Source organism: Gossypium hirsutum, chromosome D09 (genome assembly GCF_007990345.1).
Source record: "Gossypium hirsutum isolate 1008001.06 chromosome D09, Gossypium_hirsutum_v2.1, whole genome shotgun sequence".
In the NCBI taxonomy this organism is placed as follows: Eukaryota; Viridiplantae; Streptophyta; class Magnoliopsida; order Malvales; family Malvaceae; genus Gossypium; species Gossypium hirsutum.
In genome coordinates, this window is record NC_053445.1 from 27,876,487 (window position 1) to 27,897,814 (window position 21,328).

At 30.4% G+C, this 21,328-nt stretch overlaps 1 protein-coding gene and 1 long non-coding RNA gene across 2 annotated transcripts; one reads left to right on the plus strand and one right to left on the minus strand.

Annotated features, from left to right (window-relative positions):
* The first annotated feature begins 1,055 nt into the window (after window positions 1-1,055).
* On the plus strand, window positions 1,056-3,121 carry LOC107892806 (transcription factor MUTE). The gene is made up of 3 exons (XM_016817855.2): window positions 1,056-1,242; window positions 1,373-1,762; window positions 2,877-3,121. Exons 1-3 carry the CDS (start codon window positions 1,147-1,149, stop codon window positions 2,967-2,969), a joined length of 579 nt encoding a protein of 192 aa, XP_016673344.1. The 5' UTR covers window positions 1,056-1,146; the 3' UTR covers window positions 2,970-3,121.
* Window positions 3,122-19,175: 16,054 nt separating this feature from the next.
* On the minus strand, window positions 19,176-21,074 carry LOC121221169 (uncharacterized). Its single transcript, XR_005918642.1, has 3 exons — window positions 20,962-21,074; window positions 20,184-20,260; window positions 19,176-19,696 (listed from the first exon to the last, which is right to left on the minus strand). It is a non-coding gene; the product is annotated as an uncharacterized lncRNA (long non-coding RNA).
* Between the last annotated feature and the right edge of the window lie 254 nt (window positions 21,075-21,328).

Genomic DNA, 21,328 nt, shown 5'->3' on the forward strand with positions numbered 1-21,328 from the left:
TGGGGTGGTCTGCAAGTCAAATCTGATAAGCTTGTATGACCTTCTATAGGTGCAAGCCTGGTGTTATTGGATGATCGGTGTCTCTTATAGGTGCAGATCTTTTTCCCTTGGTTTTGTAATCTGGAATATTGTACCACCGCATTTACAATGACCGTTTCAATAAATATGTTTGTAGCTTAAAAGAAATTTCATTAAAAGAGAAGAAAGAATGATTCGGGAGGAGGAAGTGTAAAAACTTTTTGAAAATTTTTAATTTATTTTATTTTTATTATTATAAAATATTGCTTAAAAAGATTTTTTAATAGTCGGGATAATTTGGACAATATACTATAGTTTAGGTATCACTGTGGGCAACAAAGTCTAGTTTAGGCATCTCTTGTAAGAAAAAAAATAGTATAGTTTAGGTATAACTTTAGGTAATGGAGTATAGTACTTTAGACACCATTTGCGATAAAAAAATTTAGATACCAACTTAAAAATATATATAATGTAGATATCATTTTACGATTTAAGTCTAAAAATTACTACATTTAAAGTATTAAGTAATATTTTAAAAAATTATTAATGATAAGTACTTAAAAGAATTTAATCGCCAAAAGTCAAAAGCGTGATAAGTTTATTAGAATTTAGAATGAAGGGAATAACTCCTGACCCTTTAATCAAAACATGTCATCATAAAACAACACGTGGACAAAACAAGTAATATAAATTACATTCATGGCTTATTTTATTTTATTAGACAATTTATTTACTCACTATAAAGACAGTGCATGCATGAAAGACATATATAGAGTAGTAAGAAGAGGGGAAAATGCATGAAAAATAGGTAAAGGCAGTTAAAAGATGAGCAAAATTACATGAGGAAAGGCCTGTAATTGTTCCAAGATAATAAACGTGAGCTCTACGTAATAACACTTATTTCTAAAGAGTAAACCAAAGCAACCCTCACGAGACTGCATCCCACAGCATTTATTTCCCAACTAAGTCATCAGCCACCACTTTCCCAACTATATTTTAATATTCTTATATATATAAACCCCACCAAACAAAAACACAACTTCATGTCAAAACATTACAGCTGAAAGATCCATCACATACATATATAAAAGATAAAAACCCTAGTTGAGTATTGAACTCTTTGTGAACATGTCTCATATTGCTGTGGAGAGAAATAGGAGAAGGCAAATGAATGAGCATCTCAAAGTTTTGCGTTCCTTAACCCCTCGTTTCTATATTAAGAGGGTAACTTAACTCTTCTTGTTTTTTTCCTTCTATTTTCGATCGATATCAAGATTGTGAGATTGAACCCTAATTGTCTTTCTCTTTCTTAATTTCTTAATTTTTAGGGTTTCATTTTTTTTTGTTTTTATAGGGTGACCAAGCATCGGTCATAGGCGGTGTGATAGAGTTCATCAAGGAGTTGCAACAAGTTTTACAAGCTTTGGAATCGAAGAAACAAAGGAAGAGCTTAAGCCCTAACCCTAGTCCAAGTAACCCAAGGCCACTACCTTTGCCCGCAAAACCTAACCATTCTCCCATTGGATTCGAAACGGTGGGAGATGTCGGTGCTTGTTGCAACTCATCGCTTGCGGATGTCGAAGCAAGGATCGCCGGATCCAACGTCGTCCTGAAGATCGTGTGCGGACGAATACCCGGTCAAATTCTGAAGATAACAGCTGTGCTTGAGAAATTTTCATTCGAGGTTCTTCACGTCAACATCAGCAGCATGGAAGACACTGTTTTATACTCCTTTATCATCAAGGTATGATCATTATCTATTTGTTTCAATCACAGTTGTTATTGCCGGCATTAAATAATGCGTCAGAGTTTTAATGGACTTGAATTTGCTAGGAATTAATTTGATACTATTGTTGGCGTCGTGGGGTTTAGGTTTATACCCCTTTTGTCATAAAGGTATGTCCATTATATTAAGTAATACGGGACATGGAACACGAATTTGATAATATTTCAGTACTAATTTGATTAATATATTACTGGTAATTTAGGGTTTAGGGGTTATACTCTTTTTGTCATAAATTTGTCAATGTATCAAAGAATTAATTTGATAATAAATATCACGTGTGCTTTGTATCAAGAAATAATCAATGAAAATTTGTTATTTTCCATTATATTCATGAACTATGGTTTCAACTCTAACTAATTATCAATGGGATATTAGATTAATAAAAAATAACTAATGTTCTCCGGCCACTAACAAATGCTTTATAATATATATATATATAACACAATGTTAAATATATGTGTAGAAGATGAGAGATGTTATTATTATTTTGATAGAAAGAGACTTTACATTCCAATATGCATTTATTATGTGCTTCTAATCATATATAAGTTCATTTGAAGCAGATCTCATCCCAAATTCCTCATGGAAAGCATTGTCAAGTAGGGTAAATTAAATATATAAACAAAATTGGCTTGAGATTGAATTTCATACATCAAGATGTAAAGCATGAGAAAACATCAGAAATAGGGCACCCAACTAAAACACTGAAAATAGTAACTATTTAGCTTCTTATACTGAACAATATGATATAACATGAATTTTTCAGAGATTTACTTTATTTTCACAATAGAAAGCCTGTTTTATAAATGGACTCTTTATTATGCCCGCTGTTTGTGTTCAATGTATATTCAAACATGGATATACGGATATAATCTTCCAAATATTTAAAGAACTTAAAGATATTGAGTATATATATACACATGTTGGATACATACTCCTAAGACTTTTTCTTAAGTTGGAGTAATATAGGTTGAAGTTGATAAGTGGTCTATTAATCTTCATATATGTATATAACTAGATATGAAGAAGGCTTATCTTATTTCATAATGCTATTTTTTTTTTTTTGAGACAGATTGGTCTAGAATGTCAGCTGAGCTTGGAGGAACTTGCTGTTGAAGTTCAGCAAAGCTTCTTCTCGGAGCCTGTTTTTCTAAACGAAATATAGATTTTGATAGCTTTCAGATTTTCGTGTTTACATGGTTTATTGTTATATCGCTGCATACAAGAAGTGAAACATATATAATTTCATTTCTCTTTTAAGGTTAAAACATAATTACTTCTAAATAATGAAATCTAACAACTTATCCACTTTTTCCATGATATGGAGAGAGAGTTTTACGGACCTTTACTCCATTACAGCAATGCTTCCTCTTTTTTTGTTTTTTTAAGTAAATCATGATACTTTGTCTGATTTTTGAAAAGTTGATTTGATCCTTGAATTAACTGTTTGAACTTTCGGAGAAAAAGTGATAAGATTTAATTTGAGCAACTCCCTTTGAACATAATGTGTGCGTGTGTGGCATGGATATATCTCTATTGTGGTGCATTAATACAACATTACCAAAAAAAAAAGAAAAAAAATTGAATAAAAACAACAATTATTATGAAATTATTGAAATATATAATTGGATAAACTACATTAGTAGTCATCCAATTATGGACTTTTTTTTCTTTTTTGTCACCTTACTATGAAAAGTAACAAAATGGCCACTCAACTATTCCATTATGTCTTTTTTGGTTACCCAACTATCTTGAAATTTTTGGGTGTTTCCATTTTTACGTTACTCAGCTGATGATAAAAACAAAAAAGACAAAATTGAATAATTAGGAGATCATTTTGTAACTTTTCATAATTGGATGATTAAAAAAATTTTACTAATAGTAGGGTGACTAGAAAGGAAAAAAATTCATAGTTGAGTGACTGTTATTGTAGGTTACCCTAAATAATTTCTTTCAATTATTTATCTTGCAGTTAAAGAATAATTAATATAAACTTAAACTTGAAATTAAAAAGATGAATTGCACTCTAGTAAAATATTAGAATATCAAATATAAAATTAGAAAGAATTAATGTTGAAACGCAAAATCAATCACAGAATTACAAGAAGAGATCCCTCGGATGATTCAGATATTGCTATATGGTGAAGGAGATGTTTTTGAAAAACTACTAAACTCATGAAAAACGCTACCAATGTGATGGAACTCATGGGAAATGATGATATCGAATTACAAGAGGGTGATGTTGAGAAGATCATGAAAAATGGGATGTCTACAATTTGGTGTTCTAAATGTGATGAGGAGAGTATGTGACAAATGGTAATCATCAAACTTCTGGGAAGGAGAATAAGCTTCAATGCTCTTTTGAACAAAACGATTGAGTATCCATATCAAATCCACTTATAAAACCTTTCTATTTATTTTAAATGTATTTAAAAGTGATGATCCATACATGCATCCGCGAGTTGATTGTGTAACCCACATTTGACTAAAAATAATATATTTTTTATTTTTAAATGGTGTTATTTGAAGAAATTAATCAACACATTAATTCGTGAATCAATTTAATATTAATATTTTGTTTTAAATATTTATAATAAATTTAATTTTTAATTATTAAATAAATTTTTAATTGAAATTAATTTTTACTACTAAATAAATAACTTAAAATCTCCCTGCGATAGAGGGAGAGTTAATGCTAGTTCATGGTCTCTCCATTGCTTGGGAGAAGGGATTCAAGAAGGTAGTGATGGAATGTGACAGTTCTCAAGCTGTCCAGCTGTTGAAGGATGGCCAGGCTGCTTCTGATAACTTGCATTGGTTAGAAATATACTGAAACAGTGCGGACGTGGTTGGGATATTTGCATTGTCCATCTCTCACGGAGTGCGAATCAAGTGGCTGATTTATTGCAAAACTGGGGTTTAACATGGGTTTCGAATTGCAAATTTTTGTTTTCCCTCCTGCTGGTGCTTGGAATTTGCTTTGTCAAGGTGTTTTGAGATCTTGTTATCTATACTTTTTTGATATCCTTCTTTATTCATAAAAAAAAAAACAAATACTTAACTTATAAGAATTTTAAAAAAATAGTAAAATTAAGGGGTTTTAGTGTAAAGTACAGAAATAGTCACTAAATTATTTCCTACATTCTATTTTGGTCACTGAACTTTTAATTTTTCCAATTCAGTCACTGAATTGTTCGAAATCAATCGCAACACAACCAAGCCAAATCAAGATTTTACATTCGAAGTTGTGTGTTGCGACATAGCCTAGTGTGTGTCACGACACAGGTCTAGCAGAGAACAACAATTAATTAAGGGTGTTTCTGTCCACACAATCTATATTTAATTTGATTGAAGCTTGTATTTGACATAAATTGGGCTGCTTACTTTTCCTATAAATAGTTAAGCATAGGTCAAGCTTAGAGAGCTTTTGCCAAGTCCTTTAGGGTTTTAGTTTAGTAGTTTAGGATTTTAATTTTGTTTTGTTTTATTTTAAAGAAAATTTTATTTCTTGTTCTTCGCTTTGGATTTGATTTGAGTCCAAGTCTTCGTTATTTAGTATTTTCATAATTTTCATTATGTTTCTCTTGCAAAGGATGATATGATCTCAATCATTGTTAAAGGATTTCACAGATCTGAGCACATCCAGTTTATCAAACGAACCAATTTCTATCTTTCTCTCTTTTAATTTAAATTTTGTTCTTGCATGATTATTTTTATTTTAAGAAAGATGGCTATTGAATCGATGAGTGGTTAAGTCCTTTAGGGAGATTAACAAACGGATGTGGGAGTGATTAATGGAAGAATGAGGGTTTCCCATACAAATTAGTTGGTAAAAATTTATGTGTGCTTAAACCCTAGGATTGACGACCTTAGGAAGTAATCTAGGTTAAACGAGGTCGAGAGATAAGTTTGCCGAGTAAATCGTGATTTATCCCGGTCAAGAAAGTCGGGTCGAGAGATAAGTGAGTATTAGTTGATTAATTAATTAGTAGAGGTCGAGAGGTAATATTGGTTAGTTAATAACTAATTCACTAATAAAACTCGATTTTTGAAGTTAATTGCAACCACTAAAGTGAGTTAATCTTCTGCATGTTATTCGATAGTTTTTCATTTGTCAACTTCATTTTAGTAGTTTCGTTTTTCTTCTATGACTTTAATCTTTAGTTTTAATTATTGTAATATATTTTTTAGTGACTACGATTTAGACCTGCTACTGTAGAAGACATTTTTTGATTTAATTCAACCTCTCTTGGGTACGATCCTTAGAATGCTTATCGGTGTTCTATTGTAACACAAAACTATATTACAATTTGACATGTTCACTTGCAGATACTGCATTTCATTGGATACTTTATTTGCACGATTTTTATTCTAAATGTTCACATGTTTGGAGGTAGTCAAGTTGTTGGTGTCATGTCAGGGAGGTTTCAGCATTCAATTTAAATTTATTTTCTGCAATTAGTAGGATAAATAGGAAAATTGAAAATTATAGATACGATTTCTTTGCTTTATTTTATTTTTGCTATTTTTAATTTGATTTTCTAATTTTTATTCTTTATCTCTAATGTCAGTTTATGGCTCGAAGCGGAAGCACTCCAATCGAGCCACATTTTGATCCGGGGTGATTTTTAAGACGCAACCATTAGTTAATGCAAAACGATCCACCCATGGTAGCTGACTTACCTCGGGAAAATCCACTATTTGAAAATCCACCTGAACCACAAGTATAAATTCGTAGAGAGCTACTAATGGCTCAAAGGATTTAGTGCGAGTATGCATTACCAACACTAGATGTCGTGCGAGGCAACATTGAACGACCGACAACCAATGCCAATAATTTTGAGATTAAGATGGATACAATTCAAATTATCTAAAATACTTTGGAGTTTTGAGGGAATATGAAAGAGGATCCAAACCAACACCTAAAACGATTCCTCCAATTGTGAACACTTTTAAATATAACGAGGTAACCAGTGATGTTGTTTGTCTTCAGTTATTCCCTTTTTCCTTATGTGACAATGCTGCTAATTGGTTGGACTCATTAGAACCAGGTTCCATAACCACGTGGGACGATTTAGTAGGAAATTTTCTACACAAATTGAGAAGTATATCTATTCAATTCTGATGTGACATTGCGAATTTCAAGCAATTCAAAGGTGAAAATTTGTACGAAGCTGGATTTTTAAATATTCAAAGAACCAATTGAGCAAATTGACCTTTTTTTAATTTGACAATCAGTGGTGGGTGTGAATTGTAATCCACCAACTTTGAGTTAAGCATGCTTAAGGTCACATAATTATAATTAATTAAGTTAATCTAGATTAATTCATTATTAACTTAAGTATAAAAGATAAAATAAAATGAAAATAAAATATACATTTCCTATTCATCTTCTCCACGAAGAAAAAGAAAATAAAAAGGATTTTGAAGCTTTCAAGTTGTCGGCTTCAATTTGGTAAGTTCAATTTAGTCATTTTCTTGTAATTTTTATGTGTTAGAGGTGGTGGGAGCTTGATTTAGCTAGCCCATGTGCCAATTTGCAAAACTGTTAAAGTTTTTATAAGTTTCTATTGATGAATGCTTGAAGAAATTGGTACTAAATTGTTAGATTTTAAGCTTAGAAGTGAAAAAAGACTCGTTTGTAAAGTTTAATTGCTAGTTTTTGTCAAAAGGACTAAAATGTAAAAATGGAATATTTGAGGTGAAATTTTTGTAATTATATATAATAAAGGGTCTTAAAAATATTTAATTGAGATTGATTTCAAAATCGAAGATCAAATTTGAAAGATATTGCAATTTTGATTTTAGGGACTAAATTGAATAAAATGCAAAAGTGAAGGGGCATTTGAAAAATGAAATTGAACTGGTATATGCATATAATAGACTAATATAAAATGGCTGGTATTGATAAATTGAACCGAATTATTGTATAAATCAGAAATTAAACCAATCTGAGGATAATTAGGGAAAAGAAAAATTTATGATTAGTCCTTAAAGATACTATTGCTTGTTGTTTCTTTAGGTAAGTTCATATGGTATAATTGTATTTAAATTGTTACATATTTGAATTGTGAATATGTGTACATTTGGATGAAAGTTGGATTGTTTGCAATTTGGTACAAAAGGTGAGATTTGTATTATATTGTAAAGAAATGTATATGTATATATTGAACATGCTTGGATGAACTTTGTAAAGGTCTTGTGCACATTGATACGGATTGATTACTGAGATCCAACATTTTTTATGGACTTGAAGATACATGTGACACAAGTTTAGCTCAGACGAATAACCTGGTGTCATTTTAAAGGTTTAGCCGGACGGGTAACCTGACGTGTTTATATATATCAAGTTCAATCAAGCAACTAGGGGTATCAAGATACCTATGTATAATATGAATTTGATGTTTGAATGATAAATGTAGAATTGAATAAGAACATGATATTGATGTTGAAATGGATTGAATTGGTACATGATTATATGATATTATGGTTGATTATGTGATAAGCTCACCTTGTTGTTGTGATTTGTTATGTTAGACAAACTTTGTCAAGCTAATTAGTTGTTATATTTAGTTGTAAATTAAGGTAATTTTTTGTTTAAATACCTATGGACTTACTAAGCATTCAATATGCTTACTCTATTGCCTCCATTTTTCCTTGTAGATTATTGACTTGCGGAACGTGTCTAGTGGATCGACTAGAAGCTCACACTATCCCATTATTGATTTGATAGTCTTTCAAATGTTTAAAAGTTTGGTTATGTGGCATGAACATAGGTGTTTATATATGTTATCTTGGAATGTTAGCACAGTTGAATCTTATATGATGTTTTAGTTTGAGAAGGTTAATACTCATATGTATATGTATGTTTTGGTAGCATGCTGAGACACTATGAATGACATTAAAATGGTATGTTTGAGTATGAAATACTATAGTAAAGATGATGGCATTGAATGGCTAAAGTCATGATCGAATAGGTTGAGTTTGAATAAGTTGATTTGATTTGTTATGATGCCAAATTGAGGTATATTGGATTGGTTGATTTGAAATGGTTAAATACAATATTTTGGTATGTGTTTAGGATGATTTTATGTAAGTAAGATTGTGCAATTATGCACCAAAATTGGAACTTGAAAGGGTGGCATGAAATATGTACCAAATGACCTAATTTTTACCAAAAACAAAGTCCACATCTCAACAAGCAATTTTTCTCGTCGCAACATCGGTCGACAGTATGTGACATCACGTGATAAACTGTTTAGCGGCATCACGACATGGAAGAACTGACATCATGATGTCGACCTTGAAATTTTAAAAATTTAAAATTTGGTCATATTTCATGCCCAGGTCAACAAAAGAGCTTTTGTAAGCTCGATTGAGATTCGAAAAAGATTGTGTATCATATTTTGAATGTTTTTAAGACATGAATGTATGTTTGAATAATATATTTACTATATATTTTATGGTAGTTTCTCCAACAACGGATGTGGCATTCTGTAGCTCGAACCCGTGATCGAGTCAAGCAAGGGGTGTTACAAATGCCACTAGAAAGCCTTTCCCCCAAGCAGTTAGCTAAAAATTTCAAATTTATTAAATAAGTAAATTATCTTAAATTTATTTGTATTCCATTTATTGGAAATCAACCATTGCCAATCATTTGGATCCAAATATTTTGGACGATCATTGCTTTTGAGATAGCTTTGGTATAAATGGTAATGACTATTCTTATATTGAACTTGCACTTGTTTCATCATAAAAGAATAAACGTATTCGAAAAATCAAACTTGTCCTAAAATTTGGAGAAAAAAATTCAGACATAACTTATTTATGTAGCTTAAATAAATTTAAAATATTTAAAACCTACATCATTCGAGAATATACACAAAACTTAAACTATATATATTTCTTATATAATTTTATTATAGAAAAATATCATTTAGTAGTATCTTTTTTCTCAATCAACAAAATTATTAATTGAACATTAATCATAAAATGCTACAAATAATCAAAAGCATGTGGTAAAATTAATATAAAAAAAACATTTGAACATAGAACCAAAATTACAAGAAACATTTTGTAATAAGAGAAAAACAAAGCTAAAACCTTATCAAAAATAAAGACACCAACTTAAGCCACATAACTTTGCAATCTAAGTGCAATTACAATAAGCTTAAAGAATTGTTGTTATTATTTGACTAAAATTTCAAAAATTTTACAAAATTAAATTAATATATCGTGTTCTCTACCTTAAAAATATACATGGAATCATTCAAAACTTATCATATATGTGACGAATAACTAAGTCATTTTTGAGAACCTATCATATAATAGACAATAGATTCAGTTAAATGATGACAAACTAATATACATGGAATCATACCTTTAAGAAGATCCACATTGTCTTAATGTCATCTTCAGAAATTTCTTTCCATCTATTGACTTGCAGTGATGTAATTTGTTGAACGCAATTTGTTACTTCTGCTTTGAAAAGGTTTCCATGCTTACCACATACCTTATTATACGAAGCAGGGAGCTGAATATTGAGTTCTCTACATTTGGCCTTCTTTTTAGTGTGCTTCACATTTCTAATCAGTCCCCGTCCTAGAAAATCCATTTGATATATAAAAAAATCTCTAATTAAAGAAATATAATATCAATTATAATTGTAACGACTCGATTTTCAATGGTACCAAAAATTGTGATTTCGAAACCTTATTTTCGTAAATCGAGTCTGTAAATAGTAAATATGAATATTTACAGAGCTTACATAAAAATATATTAAAGATTGGTCTACTTATTTTGTTGAATTAATAGTTAATTATGGCCTAGGGACTAAATAATAAAGTCCAATCACTATAGGTTTTTAATTCATCAAAGACTTGAGGACTTAAATAATAATTAACCAAAAGTCAAGAATGGTAATTAAACCATTTTAATTATACGATAGTGGATAATGATGGGGGATTCTAGTAAGATTGATTAATGTTGTATTAAGTTAATTAAACTATGTTAAAATGAATTAATTTAAATTAATTAGGTTTTATCTAATTATAATTATGTTAAATTAGTGGAAAGATGTCATCTTCATCTTTCACCATTCTTCATTGTCATAACTTGAAGAAGAAAACCAAGGAAAATGTTGAAACATTCGACCGTTGATTAGTAGGTAATTTCAAGTCCTTTTCTTGTAATTTTATACATTTGAGATCATGGGAGCTTGATTTAGCTAGCCCATGTACCAATTTGTAAAACTATTAAAGTTTTAGAAAGTTGATATTGTTGATTTCTTGAATAATTAGGCTTAAATTTGATAGATTTTAAGCTTAGATTTTGAAAAGGACTATATTGTAAAGTTAATTTAGCTTAACTGTTAGTTTCGTACATTAGGGACCAAACTAATTTTACAAAACTATTATGAAATTTTGGTAGGAATAGAAAGTAGAGGGTCCCTAACAAATATATGTGAAATCAAATTTTAATCCGAAACTAGGAATCGAAAGTATGTTTGTCCGAATTTTATGGACTAAATTGAATAAATTACAAAATATGCATGAATTAAAAATTGGTTGTAAATTAGTTGGAAATTTATATTGATATATGTTTTATAATTTTTCATAGCTAACATTGATGCTAAGTCATCGAGAGGGAGAGCAAAAGTGAGAGTTATCGACACGTAATTGACCGCCTCTAAATGTGTTATTGTTTATAGTATAAATATCACACCAAAAATATAAGAAATTAAATCAGCGGTATCCACAAGCATACGGGTCAAATTGTAATATAGTATTGTGTTACAATAGAATATCGGTAAGTATCTCGAGGATCGTACCCAAGGGGTTGTAGATTGGAGAAATTAATATTAACTCAATTATAGAAAATAATTACTAATCTAATCGAGTCACGAATTATTAGTGCAAATCCAAATTAATATTTTAATTAAACTAATTAAATTAACTAACCTAAATTAACCTAATAGACTTTCCTATTCCTAGGGTCGACAATGCGAGCCTCTGGCCTATGATTGATTAACTCCCTAATTATTTAATTAGATAATTAATTACGCTAGATTGAGTTATTTATCACCCTTAACTATGACTACCCTCTCGATTCATCTTCACTAAGGATTACAACCTAAGTCACCCTTCCAGTCTCACCTGTCTCGATATTCTATTAGGGGCATCACTCCCTAATATACTAAGTACCTTTGAATAAATAAATAATTTCAGATAAATAATTATTCCAGTCTCACCTGTCTCGATATTCTATTAGGGGCATCACTCCCTAATATACTAAGTACCTTTGAATAAATAAATAATTTCAGATAAATAATTACTTAACAAATAAATTAGTTTAATAATCGAATCATGCGAGATATGAAATAAACACAATAATCTATTCTAATATTTACACTACGATTAATCGGTTGAAATAACGAAATATAAATAACAAAATAGAAAAAAAAAGATAGGAGAATGCTCATGAATATTATATTAAGGCGTGGATCTAGAGCAATATTCTCTCGCGAGTGTTTTCACATAAGAATAGAAAAGCTCTAATTACACAAACATAAAAAAGAAAAGAAAACTAAACTGAATAGAAAACTGTCTAGGCCTAAAACTACTTACAATCCTAGTGATCCTAAGGTTGCCATATAGTGGCATACTTGGTGACCAAGCATCCTGAGATACACTTAGATACCAATGAATAAAATATTCTGCTAAAAGTTAGGGTCTAAATATTGAAATATCCCCAAAAGTGTTATGAGGAGAATCAGAAATATCTTAGTTGCCATCATTGCATCGTTGGGACATAGGAATGCTTCTCATCCCAACATCACCCTCGTGTATTTCTTTTCATGCTTCACCGCGTTGTCATTATGAGAGGTAGCTCCTTGTCATGACGTCGACTGTGTTCCAAGCCTTTGGTTGCTTCATTGGCTTATTGGCTCCTTGTCTCACGACTCGATCCTCATTATATTCTTGGACCCGAATTGGTATCTTGCACACTTAATTAGCTCATTAGTCACTCACAAGGCCCAAATTAGCTTTACGAGTCATTGAAATAGCAGAAAATGTATAAAAACACTTATTTTTATTAACTTCTAATCGTATGACCTAAATTCTGAAAGCATAATATAAAATCTTAAAATTCCTAGAAAACTTTCTCTTTAAGTGCAAGATTGACTCGAATTAACTGTTCAGTGACAAAGGACCCTAGTTGTATTTCTATTATTCAAGATCAATGTAATTGTTGCATATTTATGATGTTTTGCATGATATAACATTGAAGTGAGTTACCAAAGGTTATTTGAACTGAATTTTTTTTGTTGAAATAGAATTTTCGAGATAGGGACTAAATTGAATAGAATGGAAAATAGTATGATTAAATTGATATGTGTTATTTGGTATGAATTTGTGTTGAAATATACTATATGATGTGATAAAATGATGAATTGGTGATGAGATTAAACTACGATATGTGGTTATGACGTTTACTGATTCAATGATACCTTATTAAGAACTCGAGTATCGTCAAATTAGTTGGCATACCCTAGGTAGAAAATCATAATTGTTGAGCCATCCGGGAAGGTAGAATGTGTATATAGTGAGAACCATTATTGTGGAGCTATTTGGAATGGTAGAATGTTTAGATATTGAATGTCATTATTGTCAGGACATCTAGGATAATAGGATATGTAAATTTTGAGAACCATCATTTTCGGGCCATCCAAGATGGTAAAATGTTAGCATAGTGAAAGTCAACATTGTTGGGCCATTCGGGATGGTAGAATATTGAATTAGAGTAACACATTGTTTTAAGGCCATCTAGGATGATAATTTATTTAATAGAACGAACCATCATTATTAAGCCACCCGAGATGGTATAATGAGTTTTGATGGCAAAAGTCATCGTTGCTGGCCAACCTGGGATGACAAAAGTAGTATAAGAAGTTATAGAATGTTGATGAATTAATATATTGTACTTATATGTGTGTTAAGACAGATAAGGTGTATAAACTACTGTATGAATCAATTGAAAACGAGCCTTGGGGGCCAAGTGAATATGAATGAGTCTATTGACTCTAGAAAGTGATTGAATGGTAGGATAAATGATATATTGATGTTAAAGGAAAATGGACTTGAATTTAGTGAAACTAGGAATGGTTTTTAGATAGGTATTTTTTAAGTGACTTGAATTGATTTTACTATTTTTGTGGCATGCTCCAATATGAAGATGTTAATAGAATTATTTGACATCATAGAACATATTTGAATAATCATTGATATCATATATCTTGTGACAAATTACTATTGCATATGTTATTTTATCTTAAGTCTTGGAATTAACACTAAGCATTTTCGCTTAGCGTACAATTTGTTTTCTCCATGCATAGTTATAGTAGGTTCCTATTAGTGTGAACTATAGATCCAACATCCAGGAGGTGATCCCCGACTCAGCAAAGTTTGTATAATTCCGTTTTGTTTTAAGTATGGCATGTACCTAAGTTGAGTCAATTTTTTTCATAGTGTGATACTTATGAACTTTTGGAGTTGGAATTGGTATTTTGAAAGTGACAACATGCTTGATTTATACAATTTAGGTTGTCACAATATTGGCTAAGGTATAAAATGTGAGATGACTACTATTGCAAATGGTAATGTATATATATATGCATGTATTTTTATGCAAGGTAGTTTAATGGTTAGTTTAGTGAAATAGCTTAGGTATTTGGATGAAAGTGATGAAAGTGATGAAATGTATATATGTTTGAAAGGTTCTATGATTTGAAATTGAACACATTAGAGATATGAGTTTGGCTTAAAAATGTGTTATATTTTGTAAATTGGTTGGTTTCTTATTGCATGTTGATGTCTATTTAGTAACATGCAGAAATAGTATGTCACATCGTGTCATCGAGCAATTGTCATTGCGAAAAGATCAAGCCACCATGCTAGGACTCGACGTCGAGCACGAGTCATTGCAAAGAGGCCAAGTCAGTATGTTGTATCGCGATGAGGAACCACCTACGTCGCGACGTCAACCTGGAATTTTGTAAACATTACAGTTTAGTCCTAATATGACCTTTGGTTGGCGTTAGAGCTTTTGTAAGCTTGTATAAGACCCAAAAATGAATATTTATCATTTTATATACCAATTTTACTTATAGTTTAGTGCTTAAAGTCGTGAATTGGATTGTGATTTATTGGTAGTTTCCCCGAAAATGAATGTGACACATTATGGCTCAAATGCAGCGATTGGGTCGGGTATAGGTTGTTACAATAATTATATATACTAATCGAACAAAAATAAAAGATTGGTATATATTTTTTGAAATCATATAACCTGTGGATGCAATAATTGGCATTTCTAAACTACTATTACTTGAGTTATCGAGGGTACGTTGAGTCTCATTTCCATCATGTCAACATTTTTTTGAGTAATAGAATTAGCAAAGGTTTATGTCTCAAAATAATGACAATTTTGTACCTACAAAATAAAATGGCACTAATAAGCAAACAATATGGTCTATTAAATATACATCGATATAAATAGATAATTAACATTACCACCAGCCATAAAATGAAATAAAATAATAAATAAAATTAAATGTCACGACTCTTGATCTAACAATTGAGATTGAATATGAAATCAAATAATCAAATACTAAAAACGATTGAAATTGAATAGAAATAAGACCACCAAAAACTCAAAAATAATTATAATCAATACAACAAATAGCTTTAGTCACCACCATGGCCTACTATTCCTTTCACCCATTCAAAAAGAGTAGTTCCATATTCGCCATAGGCTTACCCTAGGTCAACAATATCCCATACATATATTAAAAATCACGTCAGGTTAATATCCTAAACCTAAACATTCTAAATAGTAGACTTACACAAAAACCCTCACCACAAAAAAAATCAATTTTCAACAACAGAAAACAAATAAAGACAACACACAAAACAAAAAGATGAAACCTACACTAAACCATAATTGAAAAAATACATCTAACTACGATGATAATATCAAAATAAATCTATCAACAAAAAAAGGGTAAAACAATAAACAACAAAGCATTGTAACTATGGACCTTTTATACACACTAAAATCTCAAAGCTTATAAAAATATAAAGCAAACCAGCATGGACAAACACATATTTTAACCATAAACTAAAATGGAGAAATGGAGAAAGTACAACTTTTTTTATTTATGTAAGCACAATAAATTCCTAGAATAAATGTTTTGAATTATAAATAATACTAAAAATAAATGTTGATTTCAAGAATGATGAACTTTTCTATGAAAAAGAAAATCTAATCTAAGAATAGATTTTTCTTAAAACGTTAAAAGAAAGCACAATATGTAACACAATTTCAATAAAATTCTTCAATTAAGATTTTAAAGTTTTATTTTAATTTAATTTATATGAAATAGGTTGGTGTTTATTTTGCCGCTATTTTCATCCAAAAAATTATCTCCATTACTTTCTTTTAATTTAATGTAATTATAAAATATGATTAAAGTAATAAAAAACATTTATAATGGGGGAGTTGAATTGTGTAACATCCCACATCCATCCAAATGTACAATACGAATAGGAGCTACTGAAATACTTATCAATCTTAACAAAAAAATTTCTTTTTATAAAAATAATCATCTCGTATTGTATTAATGCACATTAAAACAAATTAGCAAAGTTTAGAAAGATTTAATTTGATTACAAACCAATTATGTTTATTGATCACTAATATAGGCACATCTTAATCATAAAACAATTGTTCAAAGCCTATCGGCTTAAAACGAAGTTATTCAAATTGAAGGAAATAGGAGTTTTATCGAAATTTAAATTGTCAAAAAATTTAAATAAAATTATAAATATAATATAAAAATATTTTGAAAGCTTTAAAATAAACTTAAAACCATTTTAAAACAGTTATTGGGTCATCAAAAGTGTTCGGGGTCAAGTACAAGCCTTAGATGGCTCAAAACGGCCAAAACAGTATAGTGGCCATATCCAGGGCTTATGTATTGGTACCTAGGGCTAGGTATCAGTATCTAGATTCCTATACTATTTATTTCGGCATTCTACTAAGTTGGGTGTAATAACCTTGATAGGGGTACTGAACCTTGGGCCTTAAAGTTGAAATTTAGTCCAAAAACACTTAAAATCATGCATAAACATGTCCATATATTTCAAACCATAAAAATTCAATTTCAAAATATATTTTAACTTATAATTGACCACCGCCAGATGTGCGAACGTCTAGACTGGAAATATTATAGCAAAAAGATAAATAATAAAACAATAGTGTCCACAAGTATACAGATCAAATTGTAATATAGTTTGTTTACAACGAAACACTTGAAAAATATTCTGAAGATTGTACCCAAGGGATTGTAGAATGAAGAAATTTATTATTAAATTAATTACAGAAAATAAGTAGTAATCTAGTCGAGTTATGAATTAGTAGTGTAATTCCAAAACAATAATAATTAACTAATTAAATTAAACTAAAATAAGAAAATTAATTAACTAAAACTACCTAAGTTAAACTATCGACTTCTCCTATTCCTAGTGTTGATGATGCGAGTTTTTGGCCTATGATCGATTAAGTCCTGAATTATCAATTCAATTGCTAATTACCCTCAACTGAGTTATTTACCAACCTTAGCTATGAATACCCTTTCAGTCTCATCTTAACTAAGGATTACCACCTAAGTCACCATTTCAGTCTCTTCCTAAGAATACAGATACCCTTTCAGTCTCACTGCTTGGCACAAGTTATTCTCAACAGAATACCCTCTCAATCTCACATGTCTAGACATTCTACTAGGAGTGTCACTCCTTAATATACTAAGTACTCTTTAATAAACACTCAATTTTGGAGAAATAGTAATTTAATCAATTAGTTAGTTCCATAATCGAATCATGCAAGATATAAAATAAGCACGAGAATTTATCCCAATATTCATACAAACGTTAGTTGATCAAGTTAATGAAATATAAATAATAGAATAAAATAATAAAAGAAAAGAGAATGCTCATAAATATATAATGGAAGCATGGAAGTACAGTTCTGGAACAAATTCCGCTCGCAATCGTCTTCACATTGAAATAGAAAGACTCAAACTAAGAGAACATAAGAAAAACTAAACTAAAACTAAAGAGAATTGAAAATTAAAAAGTATGAAAATATTATTTGACAGCTCCCTAGGGGGAATCACTAGGTCGACTCCTCTTTAATGAGGTTATAACCAAGTTTATATAGGCTACAATTAAGGGTTTTAAGTGCTTAAAATGTCCTTGAACTAATTAGGTTTTTAAATAGACAAATACACGCTCGACGACTTCCAAAACGTAGCTTTGCATATCCAAGTTTTGGTCATGTCATCATGACATCAAGGGTTCCCACATCGCGACGTCGACCCTATTTCAACCCTGGATGCTTTGATGTTTAAAGTCGCGACACTAGCGTCGTCCTTTGTGTTCTTTGGCATGAAATGCCACCATACACACTCAAATAGCCTATTAGTTATTCCTGAGGCCTGAATTGACCTTACGAGTCACCAACACACTAAAAATTGGATATAAACGCTTATTTTGCAAAAAAATTAATCTAAACTAATAAAACTGAAAATGTAATTAATAAACATAAAACGGTTCGATCTTTAATCTTTTTGTTTCCCTTGTCAATACATGTGATCCTATTCTATACCAACATTGGCTCGAGTCTATTAATCAGCCACAAAAATGAACAAAAAAATATAAGAGTATACCATAAGTGTGTACCAACCAGAAATGAATTTCATGCCACCTCTCAAAACTTCAATGCTTGATTTCTTTCCACAACATTCATAAGGTTATTGTTTGAACTCTTCCTATTAATTTTGGACATCACTACAGAACAACTCTTCTAGAAGTTCCTAACACACAAAATGGTCAACTAAATCTATGACACCCCGCACTTGACTATATCGTCAGATTCGAATGTGTGATATCACATTATGTTGCCAAAGCAACTCAAACTATCTCATCAAATAACAAAATAATTAAACATATAGCAATGGTATAATTCAAAACATTTTCAATTACAAATACAATCAAGCATTATAGATGTCAAATAACTTATAAAACACATATTCGAGTTACTTGAGGTCAAATATGAAGTCAAGACTCGAATCCAAACTCAATTCACAAAACTCAATAGTGTGTCTCAAGACAAGCATCCCTTATTCCACTATTTTCTCTTCGATGTATAGTTGTCTCGAGACATAGGGTTTTTCTCTTGAGACAAGAAATAGGGAAAGACTATTTTAACTACAAAGTTCCCTTGTCTCGAGCCAAAGGCCACATTATCTCGAGACTAAAGCTAGATTGTCTTGAAAGACTCAAGCTAACAAAATACTCCAAATGGTAAATTTTCTTCTTGTGGTCTCAAGACATATTCTAGTTGTATCGAGACACTAACATCATTGGAACGTCTAAAATGCACACTTTTAAACATGCAATTTACTACCTATTTTCACCCTAAACTTATACTAACTTATTTTCAAACTTATACGCATCAAATTAACATACTCAGTATGATTATACACCTTGAAAACTTGACAATCAACACATCAAAACCTAACAAAGCTAATTACACTAAACAACATTTAAATGTAAATATTTAACTTACCATATCAAGCATTAAAGTTTGCCATATAAACTTATAGAACCACTTATCAAAATTTACTAAGAAGCATCCAAATTGACTTTTAGAACATAACACCCAACCTAAGCACATATGATAAACTATATGCATACTAAGTGAGCATAAACTTGGTTTGAGCTAAGTTGTTGAGTCTTGGATGCCTTCGACCTTATCTGCTGACCTGTACGATACCTGTACACAAAAGCAAACAGAATTGTACGCTGAGTATTGCATACTAAGTGGTGCTAACATAATTTGAAATCGATATATATATTGATATAACTAAACTAAATGAAGTACATAACTAAATGTCATCATATCACATATAAACAAGCTTTACTTAATTTCTCAAATTACGTAAGTTCCTATATTATTTCAGTTTAAAGACACTTTCAGAACATTTGATTTACATTACCAGTTATCAAAAATAACAACTCACCCTCAAGTCTCGTTTCACATAATACAAATCTATCTTAATTCCCATGCTTATAACATAATCAATTTCCTTCTATAGTTGACATCCATATTATTATTATGGCCCTTATTAACTGACTAGGAATCGAGGACGGTACGCGAATTAAACCAATATCAAACCAATATAAAATGCACCAAATTCTTATCAGTACGTTTGAAGTAATATGCACCAAGCGCTTATTGGAATGTCCGAAGTAATACGTACCCAGTGCTCATCGATATAAACTGAAGTACCCCTGAATAATGGATCCCATGGCATGCCAATTATACCCGCAACTTTATCTGATATCATTAATAGGGAAAAATTTAATATTAAATATTCATCCAAACATATTGTAATCCAATGACATATCATTACCATATTTTGATATCATAATCTCAAGCACAATTATATATATTTCAACAAATCACAAACAAAATTGAATAGTCAAACTCGTATGACCTGACTTCACAATTGATAATGCTTTTATTCGCTTGAAACTAACTATTTAAGAAAAAAACCGAAATCAAATTATGAGAGCACAAACCGGAATCAATTACTCGTATATGGCTTCATCTTTTTATTTAACCCGAGACGTCTCGAAATCGTCTTTAGCTATGTATGATAAAATTCAATTAGGAATATTTATTAGTTTCATATATTAACATAAACACGCCACAATTTTAATATGAAATGCACTTTAAACGCTCGTACCTTAAAGTTTTTATTTCGTACAATTAGGTCCTGAATGAAACAAAATTAATTATAACTTAAACTTGATTCTAATTAAAACTAACACTTCCCATTAATTACTAACATGTTTTTAGCATAATTAACTTGACATTAATAATTTTCCCCAATTCCAAGCGTCAATTTTCTTACAACTTAACAATGGTAATTTCTTCAAAGCTTAGTAATAGAAAAAACTAACACCTGGGTTTTCTAACCCAAGATTGGATGATTAAGAATTTATAAAAATTCAACAAAGGAGGATCATTTTTACCTTACAATTTATGAGTTGAAATTGGAGAAGAACCTAAGCTAATTTCTTTCTTTTATTCTCTAACAATGGACAAGAACTTGTAGAAAGAAAATATGATAGATGATGGCTTTTACTTAATTCTCTCACCCATTTTCATGTTATATATATGTGCGTGTGTAATTAATTAATATATCTACTGTAATTAACCTTTCTAAATAAATCAATGGTTAGGATTTATTATAGCAAAAGTTAGTGGAAAGTTAACGGCTAAGATCATACTTAGCCACTAACCATTAGAAATAATGGTTTTATCTCATTAAGACCCTTGGATTAATTACAACTTCAAGCCTTAGGCCTTACCTTACTCACTTTATATTTATACAAATTA

Bases quoted from the DNA above. Each gene is read 5' to 3' on its own strand.
- LOC107892806 (XM_016817855.2), top strand. From the start codon at position 1,147: ATGTCTCATATTGCTGTGGAGAGAAATAGGAGAAGGCAAATGAATGAG. The intron at 1,243-1,372 runs GTAACTTAACTC...TTGTTTTTATAG, and splicing joins CTCGTTTCTATATTAAGAGG to GGTGACCAAGCATCGGTCAT. The intron at 1,763-2,876 runs GTATGATCATTA...TTTTTGAGACAG, and splicing joins TATACTCCTTTATCATCAAG to ATTGGTCTAGAATGTCAGCT.